Source organism: Paramormyrops kingsleyae, chromosome 14, assembly GCF_048594095.1.
Source record: "Paramormyrops kingsleyae isolate MSU_618 chromosome 14, PKINGS_0.4, whole genome shotgun sequence".
In the NCBI taxonomy this organism is placed as follows: Eukaryota; Metazoa; Chordata; class Actinopteri; order Osteoglossiformes; family Mormyridae; genus Paramormyrops; species Paramormyrops kingsleyae.
In genome coordinates, this window is record NC_132810.1 from 15,814,359 (window position 1) to 15,831,812 (window position 17,454).

General features: G+C 48.7%; 1 protein-coding gene across 4 annotated transcripts in view; it reads left to right on the forward strand.

Annotated features, from left to right (window-relative positions):
- The window catches only part of syt14a (synaptotagmin XIVa), a 47,321-nt gene that overhangs the window by 21,124 nt on the left and 8,743 nt on the right, over positions 1 to 17,454 (forward strand). For 2 of the 4 annotated variants that reach the window (XM_023792861.2, XM_023792870.2), the window contains exons 3-5: positions 5,112 to 5,264; positions 10,390 to 10,602; positions 16,451 to 16,722. In XM_023792861.2, coding sequence (XP_023648629.1) covers positions 5,112 to 5,264; positions 10,390 to 10,602; positions 16,451 to 16,722 — 638 coding nt within the window. Of the gene's footprint in view, positions 1 to 5,111; positions 5,265 to 6,762; positions 7,841 to 10,389; positions 10,603 to 16,450; positions 16,723 to 17,454 lie in introns of those variants that run through there. The other 2 variants (XM_072699410.1, XM_072699411.1) reach the window with 1 other exon arrangement.

The window sequence follows — 17,454 nt, forward strand, 5'->3', positions numbered from 1 at the left end:
AATATACTGTTAGCCTAGTAATGGGTATTTTATCATGTCTTACATAATAGCTAAAGACAAATGGTGCAAATGCATAATTTGTCAGTGTGATTGTGTAAAGAACGCTATCTAGGGCATGCAGTCTTAAGCCATCTAAATTTGAGGTGTAAGTAGCTTTGAGGTGGGGCAGGGTGCTTGGTTTTCAGGGTGGGGGGGGTTATTAAAGGGATGTGCATGATGCCAGACCGAAACGCGACAGTCTCATCGTTTAAACTCCTCCCTGATGCAGGAAGGCTGATCTTCTCCATAGAAAGGGGAACCATATCGATTTTCTATTAGGTAATAATTTCATGCAAATTGATGAGTTCTTGTTTAATAAACGGTGGCGACATTTGGGAACAATCCTGGAAGAAGTCAATATGACCTCCTCACCCGCCCCAGCACACCAAGTCCATGAGCTGGTCCTCTGCATCACTGATGCTGGTTATAATGCAGAGCAGCTGTACATTGGTACAGGAAACACAGGCTTTCAGGTCATAGAGAGATGATATATCTGCACAGGGCAGGGAAATTCGTGCAGTGTGGAAACCTTCCTCGATGATAGATAAATAGACAGATAGATAGATTCCGAGGGAAATTGCAGGTCTACACACATGTAGACGGTTAGAAGACAGTACTAAATAATTACAAACCGCAAAAGTGACATCAGGGAATTTTTCGCATGGAGTTCCATGGTAAATACACTGAAAACCATAGTATTGCTTGGTGGGTTGTACAGTGAATATGCGTATGTTCTGTTAATGTGACATGTGCCTAAACAGTTCTGACCCATTCAGTGCTTATCATGTCATGCTTCGTTGAATAAAGCGGAAGGGTCTCCAGGCCGGCATGACGCTCCCTCTGCAGTGAGCCCGATCACCTTAGGACGCTTAATCCTATAGGGAGGCTGGAAATGGGATCTAATTCAGTGCTTCATCTACAGTAAGTGAAAGAAGAAAAAGAGAAAGTAATTAAAGCTCATGTCCCGCCGGTTCCGCGTACCCGGCGGGTAGCCAGCGACAGCGGTCGTAAAACAGCAGCACTGCAGCGCTGGGGGGCTGGCGGAGGCTCCACATAAGCGTGCTCAGTCTGGTCAGCTGACCTGAAGGAGCTCACATGATGCCCCCCCTGTGGCCCGGGAAGGCTATGATGTAATGAGCATCCTAGATGGGTCCATTCAAACACTGCCAAAGCCCCAAAGACTAACCCCCCCATCAGAATTTTAACCCCCCCCCCGCCTTCGGCCACGTGTCCCATGATTTCATGCCTGCACGTCCTGCATGTTTTAGCGGCGGCCGTCATCTATCTGCCCATGTCTGCGTCCGACTGTCAGGCTGCATGCTCTGGGTCTCTCGGGGGGGGCAACCTTCGGCCGTGTTTATAGGTGCAGATTGTGTTATTCACTTCTCATTGCATGTTATGCTTATAAATAATGCAAACTGCTATTTCAACCTGGCCCATCACTCACCATTACCCCCTCCCCCACACATGCAGACGGGCAGTCAAATTCGGAAAGGGCATCTCACCCCCCCAAGGGCGCCTTGCGGCTCACTTACGCTCATGCCCTTCCCCATTCGCCCTGCCTCATCCCGCCAGCATCCATTCTCCAAAGTCTAGCTTCATTTGCCGTCCCAAGCATTTTCCTCAACCGAGGGGTGGGGGCATTGGCTGGAGTGGTGACAGTGCAGCCAGACCACGAGGAAAAGCTTGTCACACCCACAGGGGTCACTCTGTCCCCCTGGCAGGAATGGCATGGCCTTATACCATCAGAGCGTATTCATAGGTAAGATCTGCCAAAAGAAGCCTGGTGTGCTGATTTACAGGATGGGTGTTAGGATGCACTGCAAACCCCCCCCCCCACCACCACCACCACCACCACACAGCCCCAATCCACAGCAGGCCTCAGCTCTGTGTTTTTCCAATAAATGTATTATCTTTGGTTTCTGGAATCAGCGAATAAGCTCCTGATGATAATTAGTGTATCCATACTAAGGCTTCCCATGTCACCAGGCCTCTGAACGTTTACTAATTTATGTCCGAAGTTGTAGGCAGTTGATGAAACGTTGCATGACAAAGAGGGACCTGCCGGCACATGTGGGACCGGATCGCGTCCCATCTGGCCGCTGAATTATTCAGATAGTGCCGACATATAGGCCACTGCACCAGGCCTGGTGACAGCGTGCTTTCGGCAGGGGACAGCACAGCGCTCGCATGTAGCAGGACCAACAGGACGGGCAGATAATCGGGGAAGTGGGATCGCGGAGTGCTTCTTCTTTAAAGCGGACCGCGGAAATGTAAGCTCATCTCTTTTTCTCTGTCGTTAAGTCTTTAACGTTCAGCTCAGGGACATTAAATCCTGTAAGTAACGTTCTGCCTGGCACTGGATTTCAGCCCCCCCCGTATTGGATCGTCCAGGAGGCCTAGTTTGAGCAGAACCATAAGGCAGAAGCTTCTCCATCCTCTCTGTCTGTACATGGCTTTGTCATTCTCTCTTCCACCTAAAGATCTTTGGTTATGGTCTCCAAAGCGACGGTTGTGTAGCAACTGTAAGCGATGAACTCAGAGAGGAGCATCTGTATACGAGCGCAGAGGTCTGCTTCAGTATTAGATTTTTTGTTCAGTCATGTTTGTCGTTGATAATGATAGTGTCAATAAACAATGACAGGGACTGTCCAGAGCTTATCTACCTGCCTGTTGGGTTTGCCGTTGACGATCAACAGCCTCCTTCTGCTTAACTCTCCTGAAGGAAGCCACAGTAGAGCTTACCTTGCGGAATATTCCAGACAGTGAAGTAAATCCTGTTAGTACAGTTTAAGATGGGGAAGGGGGAAGGAGCTAATGAGGCCGTTGCAGGTTGTATCAGATGGTGAAGAGTTTGTGTTTTATAAAGCACCATAGTCCCCTTTGCTGTGTTCACCGTGGGCAACTTTGACAAGTCCAGGTTCCGCTCGGTGAATTCACACATCCTAATTGATGCTCTAGTGGCGTTCCGGGTGATGATTCTGGTTCATCTCAGAAACTCGCGCCATCCAGGCACGCAGAATATGGGAAAAAGTGGTTGTGGTACTGAGAGGTGTGTCCGGTCAGCCACGGTAACTACGACTCCGACCAACGGCTACGCAACGCTAAAGTTGTCATGGCAATGAGACAAGACATCCGAATCGGACATTGAGGTTTGAATTTGTCTCTCCGTTGGGTCAGTCGCCTAAGGAACATCTCCGGAAGCCCAATTGATGTGTCGGCTCTGTTTGGAAAGGCTGTCAACACCGGAGGGTCCAGTTTCACCACATTTTAGGTGGTTCTGTAGTTCCGCAGCGCACACACACACAGACTGAGGCGTGCTGTATTCATATTCCATTTCTTTGCACTAACAGGTTCTCGTATTAAAAAGAGATTTGAAGGACTAAGAATGCCAGGATTGACAGCGGGTGTTCCCTGTATGTTTCCCACATCGATGCCTTCACAGCCGCGCTCCTGCATTAGTCATCCTGCAGCCTTCGTACACCTTTCACACGGGGCAAAGGTGCCATCCAGCTACTCCAGGCCATGTCATACAAATCACTGAGTGGCAGGACAAGGAAATCGGGCCTGATTGAATGACCAGGTGCCACCAGGTTAAGCCACCGGGACAGAGTGCTTTGGCAGGAGAATCTGATTCATCAGATTACCCAAAGAGAAGCTTAGACGCTTGCTGGGACTGTGTAGTTCCTGGGCAGAATTCCAGCACCCAGAAATCTAGGTGTTTCTATGTTGGATTATTGTTACTGATTGTATTTTTAACTGCTGAATGTTAGCATTGTTATTACATATTACTTTGTCTATTAAATGGCACGTTTACAAGAAGCCTGTCATGTTTCCCAGCTATTCACAGTGGGATACTTTAAAATGAGCAGAGCACACCCCGGGGCATGAACCAAAAACTGTCTGGTGAATAAGGCCGTGCCCTCAGCTGCCTACCGCCCATCTTCCATCATGTCCACATCTGCTCTGGGGTCAGGGGTGGGTGTGTTGTTTTGGGGTTAAGAGAGGTCGATGGAATCTGGGGCTCGTGACTGGGCCCCCGCCAATGAGAGGATGGAAAACTTGATTTTTCACGTTCTTCCATGTTTGCTGTACATTTCTGAGCTGGATAAGGTCACGGTTACCCCGGCACTGGCTGGGGGTGAGTTATTCCCTGAAGCTGTCCCATGTGTACATTCATTTCTCATTAAAATAACCAAGCGTTAGAATCAACTGGAATGGTGATCCCCCGCCTTTTCGGATGCCACCATAACCTGAAGCAGATTGATTGCTGTGTTCCTGCCAGGCAGAGGGACGGTGAACAGAGCCCAGGGCGAAATCAGACACCTGATGGCTGAACAGACAGCCGCCATGGCGACAGCCGACATGGCAACTGCCGCGACAGCCTCACGGGTGCCCTATCCTTCTGCCTTCCAGCGGGGTCTCCTGTTACGGTAGCGGGAGGGTCCTGTGACTCCAGCTCATGAATATTTAATAAGCTCCAGGGACCTGTTAACCCAGCCCCTTTCCCATCAGGAGTCACTGGATCTGTCGGGGGCCAGATACCACTCCCAGTTTCTCGCAAAGAGTCATCTAGAGTAATCTAAGTCCTGCGGAGTGGGAGCAGGAGTGAGCATTTCGGCTCCATAAGAGATCACATGGGTCGGACATGATTACAACTACACATTCAGACCTTCTTCTGACCCTGACTCTCCCACATAAGCACTTGTCGGTTGAGATGCTGAAAAATCTCCTTTAATTTTCTTCCAAATCAATGCATCTTTGATGCCTCTGAAGCTAAATGTTTCAATACAGGCCATTGGCTGTACGTGTGAGTCAACCTGGACGTCTGGCTGGTTGAAAACCATGCTTGGGCATATACTGAAATTGACCTAGTTTTAGTCACATGTCATTAGATATGAGTTATATTACAAACCTGGGGGCAAACAGCTTCATTTCAGTGCATTCCGTCTTTGCTAATTCTCTGCAGGTTGAAGAGTACTGTTTCTGAGTATTGGCTGGTCGTGGAGGTTCTTCTGGACAGGAGTAGTGGGATGCACACTCGCCCTCAGCTCTCCACCTTCTCTCCACAGTGTCCCCAGAGGCCCTGGGCTTCCTCACCGCCATAGCCGTCTTCATCTTATTGATGGCTCTCCTCTTTTTATACCTCAACAACAAGCTGTCTTTAGAGACCCGGGGGAGCCTGTCCTGCCTGGACGACTACAGGAAAAACAAGGATTTGCAAGGTAAAAATATATATGTGTGTGTGTGTGTTTCTGTCTGCCACCCTATGATCCCCCCCCCCCCCCCACATTCATGGACCATCCTCGATCTCAACAACAAGGACTGAAGCACCTGCCACAGCAGGGATGTGTCTTACACACACACACCAAGATTAGGTCAGCAAAACCCAGGCAGTGCTGGGGAAACAGTGCTGCTGTCACACATGCCTGGTTCCAATTAGGATGGTGCTATAAGGCTGCGTGTGTGTGTTTGCGGGGACCAAGGTGGAGGGTGCGGTGCCGAAAGTTTGTCAGAGATGCTAATCACTGTCAGAACTGCTGCTACTTAGGACTCGAAAGAGAATCTTGTGGTGTCATCACGCAGACAGCATTACTTATGGGGGGCTTCAGTCAGCTTCGGAAAGATGGAGGCGAACAAAAGAGATAAAAATAGCATTTGTGGGCCTCGCAGCACAGAGTGTGTCTTGCAGTTCGGTAAGTGCAGTGCAGGCTGACAGCTTTCTGACCAACCTCCCCTTATCTGTTTCCATTAGAAAGATGGACAGGGCCTCTCAGATAGTTATTCTGCTAATTGTAACAATTTCCAGAATGTGTGTAGGACCTCAAGAGCATCACAGATGTTACCTTTGTGTAGCTCTTCCTTCATGAAGCCTGTTGTGTTGGGTGAGCGATTGGTGGGGTTCAGCCACCTTGACATAGATATGTCCGTGTCAGGCTGTGAGATCAGCAGCATCTCCAGGAAGATAAAAACTCAGACGCTTGAGATGCCAGGATTGGACAGTTTCTGGTTATCATGGTCAGATTCTGGTCCATGGTATCATTTACTATTTCATTAAACGCCCACTGGGATTTCAAGGGAAATTTTAGATTAAAAGAGGTTGGAGATATTGGCATGAGGTATGAGGAACATGATATTCAGCCTCCAAAACCTTCTAGGCAGACACACGGGTCTAAAGACTAGAACTTGGCATGTGGTTGACAGTGGAGGATTATCTGTTCGGCCTGAACAATGCCCCAGCAGCACGTAGCTGTGCATGCTAATAAGCGATCGCATTTCAAATAGAAAGCAGGTGGCAGTCATCACTCAGGACTTAGTCTGACATGCTCCAGGACACACGGTCCACCCACCGGGCTCCTACATCTCTTTTCCTCTCCCTTTATTCAGGGCTGTGTGAATAACTCAGACAGGTATCAGCATTTCTGTGCCTACACATCAGACCCGCGTTCCCTGACAGCAAAGCCACCAGTGTGAAAGCTGAGCAGCCCCCCCTCCTCGTTGTTTATCCGTGCATGGGCGGGGGATGTGGTTTAGTGTCTTTATGGGAGGGTGATGGCTCTAACCTGGGACGGGGGGGGGGGGGGGGGGGGGGGAGTGGGGGGGCATTACTGACTAACAAAAAAAAAAAATATGCGTTGCCTTGCAGAAGCGTTTCAGCGACACAAAGATATTCACAGCAAAAGAAGAACCAAGAAGAGCAGACGGGATCTTTGAGGCTTTGAATCAAGTCCCTTAAAGCCCAAACTGTTTACCGTCATCACCAGGGCAGATATCTGTCAATAAAGCAGAAAAGCAGAGGAGTAGCAGCTGACGTTCGGCACCTTGCTCCTGTGATGCTCTTATACTACTCCCCAGCTTTGTGCCTCCTCCCGCCTCTCTAGTCAGTCTTGTACAGAATTCTCTGTTAAAAGCTAGTAAGAACATGGCAACCGGGGCTGAGAAGAGCTTGAAAACTTGCATCCACCCCCAGAAGCACAGCCATCATACCCCCATAACTACAACTGATAGAGAAAAAAATGTCATCACTGCATAATTAGATCACATTTTGAGTTGAGCATTGATTTCTCGGGCTGCGGCGCGCTCCAGTCTCGTTAGTGATACGTTAGTGATAGTGATATTGCACCCAGAAAAGCCGCAGGACGGCCTGGAGGGCTTCAAAAGGCCGTCATGGCATTCTTCAAGAGTTTCCAGCAGAGCATGTCATCCGTCTCCTCCATCCTGGATTCAGTCACCAACGTCGTGGACGACCTGGCCTTTGCTGTGGGCGATGTCACCTACACGGTTAGTGACCAGCTGGCCGGGCAGGTCTCTACAATCATCCAGCGGGTCCAAGCGGAGGAGCTAGAGAGACAGTGCAAGATGGAGACCAACGAAAAGGCCGCACGCGACCTGGAGATGGCCCAGGCAAGGGGCTCAGATGTAGCTAAGCATAATGGCCAGTGCCAGAAGCCTGGGATCGAGAGCACAGAGGTGTGTACAGGGGCTCACAAGGGGGTGCAAAATGGTACCAAAGGAGAAGGGAGGAGTGACGCGTGTTTCAGGGAGGACAGGTCAAAGTCCACTCCCACCATCAAGTACACAGAACGAAACGGTAGAGGGTTTGTCTCAGAGGGTTCACCCGGTAGAGGGGAGACTAGGGACACCATGGAGGGTCAAATCAAGGACTTGGTTCACCAGTCAAAAACTTACAGAGCTGACAAGGTCCACAGCGGTAGGAGGTCAAAGAGACATAGCCGGTCATCTATACAGCGAAGGGGCGATGGCGCCAGGAATGAAAGGAACGGCTCAAGAGAGGGTCAAGGTGAGAAGTGAAGGCGCTGCAGGGCGCCCCCTTCTGTCCTGTTCCTCTGTCCTCTGGTTCCTCTCCTCGCCTGCCTTTCCTGCTTTGGACACAGCTCTTCTTCCAACACATATGACTTTTTCCTTCTGGACCTTTTCAATTTTTGCTCACATCCTATTTTCTCTCATAAAGGCATGGATCGCCGAGGTATGACAGGTGCACATTTTTCTTGAATAGTTTTGGCCCAGATGTCACCTGACCAGTTTTGTTTACTTTCAAAATGATTAGACTGCATACATCAAAAGTAGTGATGGGAAGTTCGGCTCAATTAACTGATTCGATTCTTTTGAACTGTCCGTTGTAATGAATCGATTCTAAAACCGATTCTGATTCACTTTTTTTCGTCTTTCTTTTGCGCCTGACCATATGACTCAATGAATCATGGGATCGGATAATAAATCTGTCTCAAGGTTACGTTATTTGACTGAAAGATAGCGCTGGTGTTCAACAAAAATGTTCAGCAAAAAAAAAAACAATATAGAAAAAGCAGAAAGGGTATCGATGCTGAACAAACACAGGTGTATATATAGTTATTTTCTTTACTTAAGCCAAATTCATGCGCATAAGTATCAAGGACTACATCACAGTTAACAACTGCAATATTACCAATACAATCACACATACACGTACAATGAGCATAAGTAAACTTGCATACGTTGTTGTGTAAACGTCATAGTTAATAAATATCTTAGTTTGTTCTTTTCTGAAAGACATATAGTTTTATTATACAGAAATGCAATAATTTACTGTTGTGATAAATGATGAAGAGCTGCGTTTATTTTATTCCTTTTAACAGCGTAACTGCATTTCCGCAGTAAACGCTGCGAGGGCTCTTGGGGTCAGTTCGCGAACCGTTAGTTTTAGTCACCAACCGAGTGTCCTAAAACCCGTAAGTTCGATTCGTTCATCGAATGGGCTGTCCGTTTTTTTGGAGTCAGCGAGTTAGAGACCAACAGGTACTCTGCCGTTTGGGTGTTCTCGGCACCAGACGGAAGTGTACAAACGCAAAAGTGACGAATGTAACTGACGAACATAAGAATAAACCTAAAAGTGATGACAAGCGCAGACGGAATAAATAATAAATAAATCCAAAATCGCGGGGGATGCTTTTGGATGTTGAATAGCCAAATATTAGTTTTAAGAAGAATTCGTTCAGACTTACGAATCGGTTCAACTCGTATACTAAAAAAAACGAGTTAAAAAGAACGATTCGTTCTCGAATCGGTCATCACTAATCGAAAGAGAACACTGGTGAAGAGATTCTGGTTTAAAATGCCTGAAAATCATAAAAGACTAAACACATTAATTGTAAAAACTGTTACACACAGTATAAAACCAGCCATTCACTTTGAATTGACTAATATTCTTCAGTTTGATGTTTAGCAGGTGATGAATGAAGAGTGCAAACCGATGTTTAATTTCAGCTATGGCAGCCATGGTCTACCTGAACAAAACAGCAACAAAAACGTGTCACAGAAATGTCATCTCTTTCTTAAAAAATACCCAGAAAACAATTACAAATCTGTTCAGGGGGAGGAATCTGCAGAAACACCTCCCACATGGAGGATGAAGGTGTTGGGTTTGGTTCTGGGGGCGGATGCTGGCCGTTGAGGGGCTCTCTAGATACAGGGGAGCCCCACTGAGCTCTCCGGAACGTTCCCTGCTGAGCTACGGAGCGGAGTACTTTTAGTGGCCAGGCTTGGTGCCATCAGACCTGTTGCCGGGGGCTTGAGACAGCGAGGACCACGTTGTTCCTCACCACAGTGTGTCTTTATGGACAAGTATCGATGTAATGCTGAAGGAACTGGACTCGTGAACAAGGTGCACCAGGGGTTGATCTGTAGGCAATAATTTACTTGGACATGAATGTGACTTGACATTTCCATTTATCCCTATGGTCTGCCCTCGAGGAGACTGCAAGGTGTTCAGATAGACTCAGGGTACATCTGCTGCTGAGTCTTCTCATAAATGGTTTCTGTGACAGAGACTGAGCAGCCAGCACTGAGGCACTTCAGACCCGGCTATTTAGCCCCCGACTGTCACACTCTGCTCCCATCCCGCCTCAGCTGCTCTGAAGATTGTATGTTTGCTTCCATCTAGTGGTGTGTAGTTTTAACTGCGCAATTCGTCACAGTAAGCAGTTCAGATTTGTTATGTGGGATGCAAAGTATTTGTCCATTAATAGAGAACATCTTTAATGAACCAATCACGCTCACAGGTGTTTTACGATCCTTGTTCAAAGATGTAGTTTTCAGTTTGAATCTTCGCTTACAGGGCTTATAATGTTTTTCTGCTCATACATACATTGTATTTCAGAAGACTATCCTTCCCATTTAATCAGCTCGTTCAGCCCGTTATTGATGTCTGCTGCCTCTTTGTTTGCCCCTCTGATATCATCCCATTGACATCTTTGCATCACTGTATTGTATCCCTGTGAGCAAAGTCACGGCTGAAGGTGGCCGGCCTTCCGCACTGGGCCCTGACGCCATTTCCCTGCCCCTCATCCGCAGATAAGAGCTATCCCGATGTGGATCCTCGGGGCTCATCCTCAGAGAGCGAGGATGAGATCTTGGGGAAGTACCAGGAGGCCGTATCGCGCTCACAGGGCATGAGGGCAGCTGACACCCGCAACCCGAAGGGCTATGGCTGGGAGACCAGGCAGAAATACAGCCCCCTTTCGGCAGAGTACGATGGGTACAGCAGTGAAGCCTCCACCGAAGAGGGTAGGTGTCTCTGTCATGCTGCTTGCTGAATCATCTCGAAAAATACACCCTAACTGGATACAGGATAACAAATTAAGGTGGGAATGATTTTATGTGCTCCAAACTCCCCCTGGTGGTCATATTGGTTTCTGCAGGTTTTTTTTCTTTCATGATCTTTGTCCTACAAGCAAATGTATTGAAGCCCGTTTCCGCCAGCGTGGAAAAGAAAAAAAACTAGAATTTAAGTGAAATAACGACTTAGTTATCTCTAAATAATCACAAAAAAGGTGCAGGTGTTACTTGTTAGGGTCACGCTAGGGAGGAGACATGGAGGGTCAGGTGGACATGAGGGGATGTGACAGTACCTACATTTAAATTCTACTATACATTGAAATTTTTTACTTTGTTGTTTCAAATGAGATCAACCTCGTATCCTGGTCAGGATAACAGGGGGCCTGGAGACCATGGAGCACAGTGATGGGGTTCAGGCTGCACACACGCACACTAAGGACAGCAGTCTACCCCGGGCCAGACCGTCCTGCATACCGGGCATTTTCCCAGCAAGCCCATGGGTTTGTGGGCAGGCAAAAAAATTCTTAGGGAACGAATTTTGCCCCCCCCCCACTCCCGGTCAGCAAAATTCACTGTGGTGCCCTGGGGGACCCCAACGTCTAGGGCTAGATGTAGTCCCAGTCCGGTGCTGAGCCTGCCTGCATGTCTCTGAATTGCCGGAGAAAAGCCCCAGCCTCAGCAGAACCCCCCGCCCCAGGGGTGCCGTACGCTGGCTGACCCGTGGCTGTGCCCCCCAAGCTATGGAGAGCTAGATGGGGTCAGCGAAAAGAAGAAAGAATTCCTACCTGCCTGCACTTGTGCAAATGGTAAATAAAGGGTTCATCATTCTCATTATTACAGATGCACCAGTTGCAATTTTCTTGGCCGATTCCGATTTTCTTTCTAAAAATTGACAGCATGTACAAAAAAAACTTTTCTTCAATGCAAAATTGTATTTTCAAAATAAAAGAAATCGTTAAACTTTACAATTTCCCCTAAACTGCACTAAGTTACGAGATCTTCTCTCACTTAACTCTGTGACTGGAAAGAGGTACAAATAACTAACTGAAAATGAGCTGCTGTACACCCATCTTTACTTTACCAAACAGTAGCAGGTGAAAAAGATTTAATTAACAAAACAAATGTCATTTACTTGTGTCATTTTCCAGTTTGTTTAAATTCGCCAGATAACACGACATTGACCCTTTTCTCATTTGTACTCGTCTTAAAAAGTCCAGAGGTTACAAACCTCCAAATAAAACTTAAGTGTACCATATACTCTTCCAAATAATAATAGGTACAGGGTAATATTATTAATACAAACATCGCATGTTGTGCGCATACACTTCTTAATCTCTTGTAAAGTAGATTAAAATCAGGCTTTTTCGTACCTGCATACTGGCCGGACGCTATGGCGCAGGTGGTAAGGTTTCGCTAAGACCTCATAGGAAAAATCCTCATCTAGCTTTGCAATTTCAATGATTATTCCTTTTCAAGATTATCCAATACACGCTTAATAATCAGTTTAAAGTTCACCTCAGATGTTTCACTACATTTTGGTTCCCGCACGGTTTACTTTGGCTTTACATGCATTACAAACCGCAGACCTCACTCGCCGTGAGCGTGCAAGCAGCTGTGCGTGTGACGTGTGGCGCATGCGTGAAACGGACCGGTTTGGCATCGAAAATACATGACACTGACCAGCCTAATCGTAACCAAAAGCAGCGAACCCAACGCAGAGCTACACAGGACAACATGGGAACTCCTCACATACAGAGCGAGGGCGAGATTTCAACCAACTCTGGGGGTGTGAGGCCACCACTATGTGATAACATTTGTTTTAAGAACTCTAAAAAAGATTATGTTAATACTGATTAATGAACTTCCTGACATATGAAAATTAGGTCAAATTTTACTAAATTCATCAACATGCCAGGCGTATGCAACACAGGAGCAGTGTGGCTCTGCGGGCGAAGCCTCTGCACCTCTCATCGGAAGGCTGCCGGTTTGAGTCCTGGCCTTAGCAGAATAGTCACATATCCAGGGGCACCAGGGCGGGGCTCGTAACCCCCAGCTCCTGGGGCGCCACCCGCTGGCTGACCCTGCTCTGTGACCTCCAGCCTTCACTCTCACCTGTATATGTGTCTGTGTGTCTCATGGAGAGATGGGGTAGGTGAAGGGGGGGGGGGTTTAATGAAATATCGCTTCTATTCTACGGAGTGAGTTGTAGGAGATCTTGGCGTGACTATTTTCCATTCTGGCCACCAGGTGGAGCCCTTACTCCTTTTTTACATTCTACATGTCACAGCTTAAGCCTGTAGCTTAAACAGCACATCTGCAGGGAGCAGTGCAGTGCAGCTAGGTGATGGTATTTTACACCACAGCAACCTCTACAATTGTAAGGTTTTGTTCTAAGCTTCTTAAAGGTAAAGATGCAGGAATCACATAGTGCCGATTACATTCGCATACATCTGAAAAGGCAGTGTGATTATTCCTGATTTGATTGTGCCTTCAAGACAGCTTAGAAGACATAAATCCTATTATTTACACCCTGCTCTGCTGTGTTTAAATCACTTGTACAGACCAACTGTCACAAGCACCCTGAACATTTCAGTGTTTTTTATTAAAAAAAAAAACACATTAAATCAAAAACAGGTCCCTAATTTCATCCCTGCCTCTGCCCTGGCTGAAATGTACTGAATGTAACAATCTTTTACTTGCACTTTTGTCTCTTAACATACATCCCAGATTATGGGGTCATGTATTCCTACAACCTTGTGGAGGTGCTGCCCTTGCTGGGGATGGCACATCTGGGCAAGGGGCCCGGCCACCCGCTGTACTTGCCTGAGAACTACCCCTTTGGGGCAGGAGGGGAATAACAGGACAGACATGGCAAACAATGGAGGCTGGGGCAGCACAGACCTCGGAAGCTTCCCGGTTCCGAAGCAGAAACCATGGTCTCCGTAAAGTACCACGAGGTGATCGTTATTTGGGGGGGGGGGGTGGCAGCACACCCCTCAGCTGAGATTTGGAGGCTAACTGGAGGCCAGTGTGGGTCTGTTTGGTGACAGATGATCCACATCATGGCACCTTCAGGTCATGTTTCAGCTCTGCCTTCAGCACCCCCTGCAGACCTCATCTGAAAGCCGGAATCTTGTCACTCGGGGGCATGTAGGATTCCTTTGCTGCCAGGTGATTCTGAGGTTTATCGATGTGCCCCCCCCCCCCCATTTCTAGGAAGACACTGCCTAACCTTTCCTGTTGGTGGCAAATGTGCCACTTTAGAACAGATAGCATCTGATGTGATCAGACCTGTGATCTAAGTGCTGTAAGTGTGACGTGGCACTGATCTCAGGTCAGGTGAGGCCAGTGTTAATTAGAACGACATGGGGAATTTCAACTGCTTTACAGAACATTGGCCCATAAATTAGACGTGTAAAAGAGTCAGAGCGAAGCTACAGCCTGACTCTGGCTGCTAGCATCCAGCTAAGAGCAGTGGGTGTTTTTACCACCGAAGGCTGTTAATTTCATTATGTATTTCACACTCATCCACAGCAGCATAGAAACACATATTTATGAAGAACATGTGTCCCATTTTTTCCACACACCCAAGCCAATGCTATAAAATTCAGAATAAGTTCACAGTTAAAAGTATATACAAGTAACTAATTTTACGGATGCATGTTATCATGATTTCCACAGGACATTTAGGCATATTTTAAGTAACATATTAAAAAATAGTCGTGTGCTAATTAGTGGAGGGAATTACACAGAACCAGAAATGTCTGCTTACAATTACAACTAGTTCTCAGGAAAATACCAGGAGCAGGTGTGGCTCATCAGAAGCCAGGTAGGATAGGAAACCGGAGTTGGAGACCCCTGATTTAAAGAGAGAGACTGTTCAGATTTGCACGGGGATACTAAAGTAGGAAGCTGCATGCAAGGTGCTTTGGAAGCACAGGGATGGACAGACTGGTTTGTGACGTTCCTCAGTTTTGACCTCTTCCTTCCTGTAGCTGCCTGTGGTTTCAGGGCCGGCCCAGTGATGGAGCTGACTTTGTTCAGGTGTTTGGCATTGCCTGAACTGGTTTCCACTTTGGACTGGCGAAACACCCCCCCCATAAACTGGGGTCTGCTCTGGTCACTGTGTTGCCACCCAGTGTTCAGGTGGACACCCAGGAACCTGTGGCACTGCACCACCTCCGCTGGCTGCCCCCCCTTTCCAGGATGGGGACTGGTCTTTTGAGCTCCTCGGCACTCCAGAAATCCGCCCCCAGCTCTTTGCCTTGCTGAAGTTGAGCGGCAGAATTGTGACTAAATAATGGGTGACTGCACTCTTCCAGAAACATGTCATTTAATCTGACAGGACAAACTGAACGGTGGCTCACTTAGAAACAGCGTGGGCGCCCCCTGCTGTAGAGAATTATTTGCTTTACATATAATCTTCCAGATGTGTCGAGCACAATGCGTGAAGCTAAGTGCTTCTCATTATTTTAAAAAATGGCTCATTGGCGACTGTCTCCTCGTGATCTCCCAGCATGCACTGCTTCACCGCCGGTGGGCCGCTAACAGGACGGTAGTGGCGGCAGGCCCCGGTGGAGCCGAGCTGGCCATAATCCGGCCTTTGTAAGCGCTGCTCGTGAGTCATAGTGAAGGCAGGCCATCCTTATATAAAGTTCAGCAGAAATGAGTGCCAGTGGAGCCCTAATGGAGGCCAGATGAAGGAGTTGGGGTGAGATCATTCAGACGTGTCCTCTCATGACCAGCGGCGCATTCCTGCGGCTGTGGGAGCGCTGGCATCTAACCGTGAAATGCGTGCCACAGCCACTAATGCGGGGGGGGGGAGGGGGGGCGTGAAGACCATCCTGTGCCAGGTGCTCCATTGTTCTCTTGGTGGTGGGGGGCGAGGCCATGAAATGGGGGGGGCTAGCTTCTTCGGGCATACTTCCTAACCGCGAAAACGTCAACAGCAACTGTCTGTGTTTTTGCAAGGCTCCACGGCGACGGGATCGTGCAGTACATACAGAGAAAGTGGCGGGGGAGCAGGGGCGACTAAAGGGTCTTTTAAAGAGGGAGGGGGGGGCACAAGAAAGGCCATAATTCATAAAGAGGTGCCAACCTTATCATTAGCCAATGATATGCTTTGAATCGGTGAGTGACAGGGGAGTGTGCATGGGGGCCAATCAGTTTTCAGCTGGCGCCAGTGCCCCTGTGGCTCCGCCCCTGTATACACCCCTGAAGATAAGGATTAAAAAAACCTTAATGAGTCTTCTTATGCAGCTTCCAGGACTCTCGAGGCTATGTACCTATCAGGACAAGACAGGCAGAGACCCTGGGATACCTTCGCTCAGAATCAGGCTTTAGCAATAGGAGCCCTCAGTGCAGAATCCCTCCCTCCGTCCTAGTGTATGAGCCATACCCCTCGCAGCTGCAGGCTGCAATTTCACCCAGCGTATCCACGACAGCCAGAAGGATTGTTACTCATCCTGTTGCTGGAGGAGTGACTCCGATCTGGCATGCACAGATCCCTCAGGAGCCCCCGGGGTGTCACCGCTCACCATACCGTAATGCAACAACCCGCTAGTTTCGGCACACGGTGCCATGCCGGGCCACATCACGCCACCCCCACTCCCAGAAGGCCATGATAAAAACCCAAAGTCAAACTTGTTTGGCTAAGTGATGAGGCTGGAAACAGGAGTCAGTGACAGGGACGACATGGTTGTTCCGGGTATGCGAATTCAGCCAAGGCTCAGAAGTGTCACCGTATACCAGCGCCTGCACCTCACTTTGGGGGGGTGATTCTGGGGTTTTTCCACAGTGAACTACATCCAGAGAATGAGGCGCACACCCCCTCTGGACGAGCTGCAACCCCCACCCTACCAGGACGAGGATGGCTCACCACGCATGTCCTGCACGCCTTCCGATGCCGGCGACGCCAAATGCGGCCTGTCCCACTGCAGCGACAGCCCGCGCCACTCGTACGGCAAGTGCCCGAGCGAAACCAGCGCCGGCCACGAGACCGAGAGCTACCTCAACAAGGGCTACGAGGAGGACGTGCCCAGCGACAGCACTGCCGTGCTCAGCCCCGAGGTGAGTACCCCCGTGAGGCTCTCGTAGTGATTTCGCAGACCCTCGAGAAACAGTATCGAGAAACTTGTAATGCTATTTGGGTCAGCACTTGCATACAGGTGAACCCAAGAACGATTAAAAACGGTAGTTTGAGAAAGAGTCATCTGGCCAAGTGCAGTATGTTGTATTGTGGGGGGGGCGGGGGGAGGGTGCAGAGACTGCCCCCAGTTCCCATGTGAACCTTGGGTGGCTAACGAGGGGACGCTCCCCCTCCTTCGGCACAGCTCCCGACCAGCTCCCCCACCCTGCAGGCCTCCACAAGGCCGCACGGAGTCTTACCGACAAACAGAGGCGACGGTAATGCGCCGCAGGAGAGGCTCAACATCGCGGGAAACCATGGCAACTGCACCAAGAAACAGAGCGTGCTATGGAAACTCAGGGGGACCCTTTTATTTTTGCGGTACATTTGTGGCCTGGACTGCTTTCGTTTTTTTTTTCTTACTCCCCCCCACCCCTCTGAACTGCCACTGACAACCCATTAATCTCCCACTGCCACGCTGGGGCGTGAGGAGCTCAAGATAAGATGGTTATTAAAAAGCCATTTGATCTCGTTCAACCATATGGTCTCGGGTTAGGGGAACGCGGCGAATGCAAGCGCCTCAACTGGAAGCCCGCTCGTGTAGTCCAGGCTCGCACGGGGCAAGAGGGGCTGACAGGAGGGGCCCCGTTCAGCACGAACACGCCGCAGCGAGT